This window comes from Chiloscyllium plagiosum, chromosome 10 (assembly GCF_004010195.1).
Source record: "Chiloscyllium plagiosum isolate BGI_BamShark_2017 chromosome 10, ASM401019v2, whole genome shotgun sequence".
Lineage (NCBI taxonomy): Eukaryota > Metazoa > Chordata > Chondrichthyes > Orectolobiformes > Hemiscylliidae > Chiloscyllium > Chiloscyllium plagiosum.
Window position 1 is genome coordinate 16,450,724 of NC_057719.1, and position 9,431 is coordinate 16,460,154.

Consider the following 9,431-nt stretch of genomic DNA (forward strand, 5'->3'; position numbering starts at 1 on the left):
TGGGTCTGGAGTCACACATTGGCCAAAATGGACAAGGATGGCAGAGTTTATTTCCCTCAAAAGACATTAGTGAACCAGATGGGTATATAAGCAGGAATGCAGGAGCAAAAGTGATGAAGCAGAAAACCACAAAACCACACAATGCATATCCTAAAGTGACTCTAGTCTCAATATATCATTTCACAATCTATACAGTGTTACCTGTAGCCCTCCAATTAAGACTTTCTCCCATTAGCCAAATAACCTGCAGGGTAACTGCTTCAAGTGAAAACAGAGATTACAAAGTTTGACCCTCAGTGGCAATTCTCAGGCAAACTGCACTTCTTTTCAACTTCAACTTGCGTTTGGCAGAGCACACAATCTACCACAAACCATCGCAATCAGGCAGTGTTTTAACAACAATGTTTTTCTTCACTTTTGCATTTAAAACTATTCCTAATTATGCTTGGAAGTGGTAATCCAGCACAATGTCATCAATATAAATGAAAATAGAATGTTTTCAAAAACAGTATGCATGTTTAATTCAGATATCCTGTGAGCAACTCGACAAGTACAATTGAAAATTACTTTTAAAACATACACAAACTAATTTTTCAATTACATTCAAGTACCATAGTCACTAGGTGTAAATCCAATAAAATCAAATGTTTTAACATTGCTTTTTAAAGACCTTGCACAAAATAAAAGCTTAATTTTTCCAGCCTCCTCCAACATAGGGAAGTAAACATAATTATCATTTTGAGTTTCTGCTTATTAAGTCGATGTGGTGAGCCAGATTGAGAGACCAGGGCAAAGTTTAATATGTTTATACTAGTGCACTGAACAAAAATTGTGTTTTGCACTGAATTTAGTTTGTGTAACCTTTTTCATCAGTTTGACTGATTTCAGATGAATGGAAATATAGAAACTAGAAAGAGTCAGCCACTTAATCCTTCAAATCTGTTCTGCCATTCAATGGTTAATCCTCTATCTCAATGCCACATAGCCATTTTGTCTCCATATCCTTAAACATGTGTCAATCTACTTCTTGAATACATTCAGTGACTTGCATCTTTTGAGGCAGACAATTGCACAGGTCTACTACCATTTGAGTGAATTTTCTTCCCCCACCCGCCCCCCAATATCCTCCCTCCATCTAGTCTGTGCAACTGTGTTTGAAATGTATAAGGTTTATCAGCGCCCCTTTCATTCTTCTCAACACTAGAGAACATACGCCAAGTCAAACCTCTCTCTCCTCTCTCTACATCCTGCCATCCCCCAGCATCAACCTCAGGAACCCACACTGCACACCCTCTTCCAGGTGTGGTCCAATTGAAGCTCTGCAAGGCTACTTCTGCTTCCAGTTCTTATCTTATGATTTCCTTTGGACACCCAGCCAATATGTCAAAAAACATGGATCCAAAATCACACAATTCCTCGTAGCAAAATTTCTCTACACCACTCTCAAAGTCATAGAGAGAGAGTTGCACTGCACGGAAACAGACCCTTCGATTCAACTCATCCATGCGGACCAGAAATCCTAAATTATTCTAGTCCTGATTTGGAGATGCCGGTGTTGGAGTGGACTTTACAAATTTTAAAATTGCACAACACCAGGTTCTAGTCCAACAGGTTTCTTTGGAAGCATTAGCTTTCAGCGTGCTCATCCTTCATCAGATGGTAGACAACTAAAGCACAACCTCTCTACTCTTGCACTCAATTCCCCTCGCAATAAAATATAACATTGTGAGCTTTTCTGCTTACTTACAGTTTCTGCATACTAATCTTTTGCACTAGGATATCCAGATCGCTATGCATCTCAGTGTTCTGCAACCTCCCACCATTTAGGTTTTTTTAATTCTCTCTGCCAAAATGGACAGTTTCACACTTTCCCACATTATACTCCATTTGCCAGATCTTTGCCCACTCACTTAACCCAAGTGGATCCTCTTCATGTAACTGAAGTTTCTCATCCCGAGAACCATTCTCTTAAAACTCTGTACACTCTAATGCTTTTACATTCTTTGCAAAATGTGAAGCTCAGAACAGGATTCAATACTCCCATTAAGAGCGGTGTTTTATACAAGATCATGTCACACTCCTCTCCATTCAAATATCTAAATTTTCATCAATGTTTTACCTATTAATGTCTCAAGCTTAAATCAGTCATTTGCCTGCCCGTTCTACCAATTTATCCTCATCCTTCTAAAGATCTATACCATTCCCTTCTCAGTTCACAATACTTCTAAGTTTTATCTACAAATTTGAAAAATGCCCTTGTACACCAAAGACTAGTATTAAACAAACTAATAGGGTTAAAGGCAGATAAGTCACTGGCCCTGATGGCTTGCACCTGAGGACCCTAAAAGGGGCAACTACAAAGATAGTGGAAGCATTGGTTACTATTTTCCAAATTGTTTGGATTCTGAAGAAGTACTGGTGGATTTGAAAATTGTGAATTTTATACTCCTATTCAAATAAGGAGGGAGGCCAAAAGCAGGTAACTACAGGCCACTTACCCTGCCATCTATTGGCACAAAAGTACTGGAGTCAATTATTAAGGAATTAATAGCAACACATTTGGAAAATCATAAACTAATCAAATAAAGGCATTACTTTGATGGCTTGATGGAAGGGAAATCATATTTGGCAAATTTGATTAGAGTCTTTCAACAAAATCTCAACCTGAATTGATAGATCTGTTGCATTGGGACTTCCAGAAGATGTTCGACAAGGTAGCTCTCAAAATGTTGTCGTAAGAGCCCATGGTGCTGAAAGTAATATTTTGATGTGGATAGAGAACTGGCTAATGGGAAGGAAACAGCAAGTGGGGATCACGGGTTCTTTTTCTGGTCAGCAACCTGTAACCACTAGGATTTCACAGGGATCTGTGCTGAGACTGCAACCATTTACACTATACATTAATGACTTAAAGAAAGGAAACAAACGTAGCAAAAGTTGCAGATTACAAAAATAGGTGGAAAGGGGAATATAAACAATTTACAGAGATATTGATAGGTTAAGTAAGTGGGCAAAATGTTGGCAAATGGAATATTGTGGATAATGTGAAGATGTTTATTTTAGAAGGGAGAACAAAAGAACAGAGCATTACTTTTATTGAGTAAAGTTGCAACACAAAGGGACTCGGGGTGCTCGTGCATTAAACATAGAAAGTGAGCACACAGGTGCAACAGGTCATCAGGAAGGCTAATGGAATGTTGGTCCTTAATTCAAGGGGGTTGGAGGATAAGAAGCAAAGTCTTACTGCAACTGTTTAAGGGGCAGGTGAGACCACATCTGGGGTACTCTAAGCAGTTTTGTCCCCTTATTTAAAGAAAGATATAATTGCACTGGAGGCAATTCAGAAAAGGTTCACTTGGGTGATCCCTGGTGTAGACTTTTGGCACCCCTTATTTTTCTGGCTGAGATGAAGACAAATTGCTTTTCTCAGAGGACTGTGGGTCTTTGTACCTCCTTGCCATACATTGCTGTGGGGGTAGAGTTCTTGTGTAGAGTATATTTAAGGCTGTGATAGATGAATTCTCGATCAGTAGGGGAAATAAGAGTTACAGAGAAAAGGCAGGAAAGTGGACATTAAAGTCAAAATGTTGGATAAGACATGATTCTACTGAATAGTGGAGCAGGCTCAATTGGGTTGACCAACCTACCCCTGTTCCTATGTCTTATGGTCTAGGTTATTGTATATTTTGCAAGAGAAGTGATCAAAACACAAACTACTGGAGAAATTCTACTGTAAACACTCCTGTTTCTAAAAAAAAACACATTAATCACTATTCTCTGTTGGTTTTCACTTTTGTCTCCAAGTTGTTACCATCTCTTATTTCATAAACTCTAGCGTCGCTCAAGAATGTGATGTGGCATCCAAACTAAATTTCTTTTGGAACATCATGTCACATCAACAGCATTACCCTCATCAATTCTCTGTATTACCTCATTAAAAAAAAATCGCCAAATTAGTCAAACACAATTTTTCCTGAAGTAATCCACGCTCATTTATAGAGTCATAGAATCATAGAGATGTACAGCACGGAAACAGACCCTTCGGTCCAACTCATCCATGCTGAACAGATATCCCAACCCAATCTGCCAGCACCCAGTCCATATCCCTCTAAACCATTCCTATTCGTATACCCATCCAGATGCTTAAATGTTGCAATTGTGCCAGCATCCATCACTTCCTCTGGCAGCTCATTCCACACACTTACCACCCTCTTTGTAAAACGTTGCCCCTTTAGGTCTCTTCTGTATCTTTCCCCTCTCACCCTAAACCTATGCACCTATGCCCTCTACTTCTGCACTCCCCGACCCTAGAAAAAATAACTTGTCTATTTACCCTATCCATGTCCCTCATGATTTTATAAATCTCGGGTCACCCCACAGCCTCCGATGCTCCATGGAAAACAGCCTCAGCCTATTCAACCTCTCCCTACATCTCAAACCCTCCAACCCTGGCAACATCCTTGTAAAGTTTTTCTGAACCCTTTCAAGTTTCACAACATCCTAATAGGAAAGAGACCAAATATGCATGCAATATTCCAAAAGTGGCCTAACCAATGTCCTGTACAGCCACATGACCTCCCAACTCCTATACTCAGTACTCTGACCAATGAAGGAAAGCATACCACACGCTTTTTTCACTATCCTATCAACCTATTACTCCACTTTCAAGAACTATGAACCTGCACTCCAAGATCTCTTTGATCTTGGACCTTACCATTAAGCGTATAAGTCCTGCTAAGATTTGCTTTTCCAAAATGCAGCACCTCACATTTATCCTTCTGTAGTAAGTACATATTGATGAACAAGTCTAATTTGACGGTACTAGACAGGAACCTTCAAAAGTTAATTGGGGAGGCTGTTCGCAGGTCAAGGAATGACTGGTGTGTAGGAGGTTTTCAAAAGTGAGATAACAAGAGTTCTGAGACTGCATGTTCCTGTTAGAGTGAAGGGCAAGGATGACTAGAGATAATGGGTCTGTGGTCAACAAAAAGGAGGAGGTATATGTCAAGTATAGACACCTGGGATCGTGAACCCCTTGAGAAATATAGGAGGGGAACAAGTACACTAAAGAGTAAATCAAGAGGGCAAAAAAGGGCTAACAGATTGCTTTGGTCAATAAGATTAAGTAGAATCCAAAGAGATTTTACAAGTATATTAAAAGAGTTACTAGGGAGAGAATAGGGCCCATTCAAGATCAATTAAGCCATCTACGTGTGGAACCACAGGACATGGGAGAGATAATAAACAAATAGAACATAGAACAATATAGCACAGAACAGGCCCTTCCGCCCACGATGTTGTGCCGAACATTTGTCCTAGCTTAAGCACCCATCCATGTACCTATCCAATTGCCGCTTAAAGGTCACCAAAGATTCTGACTCTACCACTCCCACAGGCAGCGCATTCCATGCCCCCACCACTCTCTGGGTAAAGAACCCACCCCTGACATCTCCCCTATACCTTCCACCCTTCACCTTAAATTTATGTCCCCTTGTAACACTCTGTTGTACCCGGGGAAAAAGTTTCTGACTGTCTACTCTATCTATTCCTCTGATCATCTTATACACCTCTATCAAGTCACCCCTCATCCTTCACCGTTCCAACAAGAAAAGGCCTAGCACTCTCAACCTATCCTCGTACGACCTATTCTCCATTCCAGGCAACATCCTGGTAAATCTTCTCTGCACCCTCTCCAAAGCTTCCACATCTTTCCTAAAGTGAGGTGACCAGAACTGCACACAGTACTCAAAATGTGGCCTAACCAAAGTCCTGCACAGTTGCAACATCACTTCACGACTCTTGAATTCAATCCCTCTGCTAATGAATGCTAATACACCATAGGCCTTCTTACAAGCTCTATCCACCTGAGTGGCAACTTTCAAAGATCCATGAACATAGACCCCAAAATCCCTCTGTTCCTCCACCTCACTAATAACCCTACCGTTAACCCTGTATTCCGCATTCTTATTTGTCTTTCCAAAATGAACAACCTCACACTTGGCAGGATTGAACTCCATCTGCCACTCCTCAGCCCAGCTCTGCATCATATCCAAGTCCCTTTGCAGCCGACAAGAGCCCTCCTCACTATCCACAACTCCACCAATCTTCGTATCATCTGCAAATTTACTGATCCACCCTTCGACTCCCTCATCCAAGTCATTAATAAAAATTACAAACAGCAGAGGACCCAGAACTGATCCCTGCGGAACTCCACTTGTAACTGGGCTCCAGGCTGAATATTTACCATCTACCACCACTCTTCGACTTTGCTTTGGAAGTTACTGTGGAGAAAGAAGTGGAAACTAGGGGAACTGAGGGAAATAAATAGTGATGTCATGAAAAGAGTCCTTATTACAGAAGAGGACATGCTGGAAATCTGAACACAAAGGTAATGAATCCTCAGGACTTGATCAAGTGTATCCCAGGACATCGTGAGAAGCGAGGGAAGAAATTGTAGGGCCCCTAGCAGAGATATTTATATCATCAACAGCCATGGGTGAGGTGTCAGAAGACAGGAGGGTGGCCAGTATTGTGCCATTATTTAAGAAAGGCAGCAATGAAAAGCCTAGATATGATAGATCGGTGAGCCTGACATCAATGGTGGGTACATTATTGGAGGGGATTCTGACAGACAGGATTTACATGCACTTGGAGAGGCAAGGACTGATTAGAGTTAGCCATCAAGGCTTTGTGCATGGGAAACTGTGTCTCACAAATTGGATTAAATTTTTGTTTTGAGGGTGTGACCAATAGGACAGATGAGGACAGACCAGTATACTTTGTCGAAATGGGCTAGCAAGGCCTTTGACAAGGTTCTGCATAGTTGGCTGTTCAGTAAGGTTAAATCATATGGGATCCAGGGAGAGCTAGCCAATCGAATACAAAATTAACTTGGCAGTAGGAGATAGATGGTTGTGGGTAGAGAGTTGTTTTCGGTCTGGAGGCCTATGACCAGCCGAGTTCCTAAAAGATCAGAGTTGGACCCACTGTTGTTTGTAATTTATTTAAATGTGTGAGAATATAGGAGGCATGGTTCCTAAGTTTTCAGATGACACCATAATTGGTGGTATAATGGACAATAAAGAAGATTATTTAAGAGTACAACAGGATCTTGATCAGCTGGACCAAGGTGTGACAAATGAATTTTAATTTACATAAATGCAAGGTGTTGCATTTTGATAGAACAAACCGGGCAGGACTTAGTTAATGGTAGGGCCCTGGGAAGTGTTGTCAAACAGAGGAACCTAGGGGTGCAGTTGCATAGTTCCTTGAAATCATGTCTTAGATAAACTAGGTGATAAAGAAGGCATTTAGCATGCTTGCCTTCATTGGTCAAAACATTGAGTATAGGAGTTGGGACATCATTCTGCAGCTGTATTGGACATTGGAGAAGCATCTTTTGGAGTACTGCATACAGTTCTGATTGCCCTGCAATAAGAGAGATATCAAATTGGAAAGGTGGCAGAGATGATTTACAAGATTGACACACAAATTCATGAAATGTTGCATATTTTTAATTGCAACATTTAAAGGGTATCTGGATGGGTATTTGAATAGGAAAGGTTTAGAGGGATATGGGCCAAGTGCTGGAAAATGGGACAACTAATCGGCATGAACGAGTTGGACCGAAGGGTCTGTTTCCATGCTGTACATCTCTATGACTCTCCTCAGTCCATTGGCTCATCTGATCAAGATCCCATTGTAATCAGAGGTAATTTTCTTCGCTGCCCACGACACCTCCAATTTTGGTATGATCTGCAAACTTACTAGCTACACCTCTTAAACTCACATTCAAATCATTTATATAAATGACAAAAGTAGTGAACCTAGCACTGATCCTGTGGCACTCTACTGGTCACAGACCTCCAATTTGAAAAACAATCACCACCACCATCTGTCTTCTACCTTTTTTCTTAAAAAAACTTACGCTTATTCTAGTATCTTCTATTTTTGTCCAAAATTATTGTTTCTGAAAGTTTCCCCACTACTGGGGTTGTATTGATCAGCTTCTAATTGCTAGATTTACTTTCACAGCCTTTTCAAGTACCCATTAATGATCAATAAGCCAGGTAGCCTCCTTCAGTTCTTTAAGCATTCTACAATCTTTATTTTTTTTTCCAATCTAATAGGATACATCACTGCATACCAAAAATTATTGCCCAATGATTTTATGTACTGTAAAGCACAATGCCAGAGATCGATCACACACAATAAAACACAGATGAAACAAGGCAAACAATGTATATTCATTGTATTCTCATTGTGTGAGTCTTGATCCAATTCTGAATCCATAACAGCCTGCAAATACCACTAAGCATTTGGCAGGAGTTCAATTCCACGTGAAAAACACATAAAACCTATCGCTCTCATACTTTTGTAAACTTCACAACACCACTAATTTGCAAGCCAACCCACAGTAAACTCGGTCGATTTGACTAGCTTAAGACAACCGGGTACATCATAAATCTTAACAGCAGTTGTAATGTCACTTGCCCAAACAGCTGTTGTGGAAAAATGTACCTAACGAAAGCAAATAAACCCTGTTTACTAACGTCACTATCCCCAATATTTGGGACACGTTCTCATTTTCTAGATTTCAAAAACTTATAACTCGGGAGCTGGTCAGCGGGTCCTCACCTTGCACTTCCTCGGCACCTTCTGCCAACATGTCTTTGGTGAAGCTGGAGAGCTGGCCAGTCAGGGAGGTCAGACTGCCCCCGACCTGACCCAGAGATTGCCCCAGGCCCGAGCCAATCCCACCGAACCAGGAGGACATGGTGCCGGCGGAGGGGACGGTGTGGTAAAGAGGAATGGAGAGACGGCTAACCAGCGGTGGGAGCGGACGACCAGCGGGTTACCCGAGTCCCTGGCTTCCTCCCCGTCGCCAGGCCGTAGGCCCCGAGCCTCCGGGACAGGTATCAGCAGCCCAACGGGGCAGGAAGGAGGTCGAAATACGGCGGAGACAATCAAATACTCGGCCGATCGTATCGCAATCGGCGGCGCTACTACTTATTGTTGCTGTTGTTGCTGCTCCTCCGCCGTCCCTCACTTACTACCCCAACCCCGGTTCTGCCAACTCAACGGCAGCCATATTGTTAGCGTCAGCAGCTGCGCGCCGCCCGGCACTCTGGGTACAAAGCAGCGAGATAGACCACTTTCACAACCGCCATCTTGGAAAGTACCGCCGCATAGGATTGTGGTATAACAACAATAAAAGACAGAAGATGTTCGAGAAACTCAGCTGCCGCGGAGAGACAAACAGAGTTAACGTTTCGACTGATACGACCCCTTTTCAGAATTCAGAAGAAACGTAAGAGGCGTACAGATCTGCAACATGGAAAAAGCTGCTTCGGTCCACTCAAACAGTAAACAATTATCCAACTATTCTCTGATGTGGAGGTTCTGGATTAGTGGTGCTGGAAGAGCACAGC

The 9,431-nt window shown here is 41.8% G+C and overlaps 1 protein-coding gene across 3 annotated transcripts in view; it reads right to left on the reverse strand.

The window, feature by feature from the left end:
* The window catches only part of trip11 (thyroid hormone receptor interactor 11), a 107,969-nt gene extending 98,911 nt beyond the window's left edge, over positions 1-9,058 (reverse strand). For all 3 annotated transcript variants that reach the window (XR_006312699.1, XR_006312698.1, XM_043697132.1), the window contains exon 1: positions 8,638-9,058. Coding sequence is in view for 1 of the 3 variants with exons in the window: in XM_043697132.1 (XP_043553067.1) it covers positions 8,638-8,776 (139 nt within the window). In the remaining 2 variants the exon portion in view is untranslated. The remainder of the gene's footprint in view (positions 1-8,637) is intronic.
* Positions 9,059-9,431: the final 373 nt, after the last annotated feature.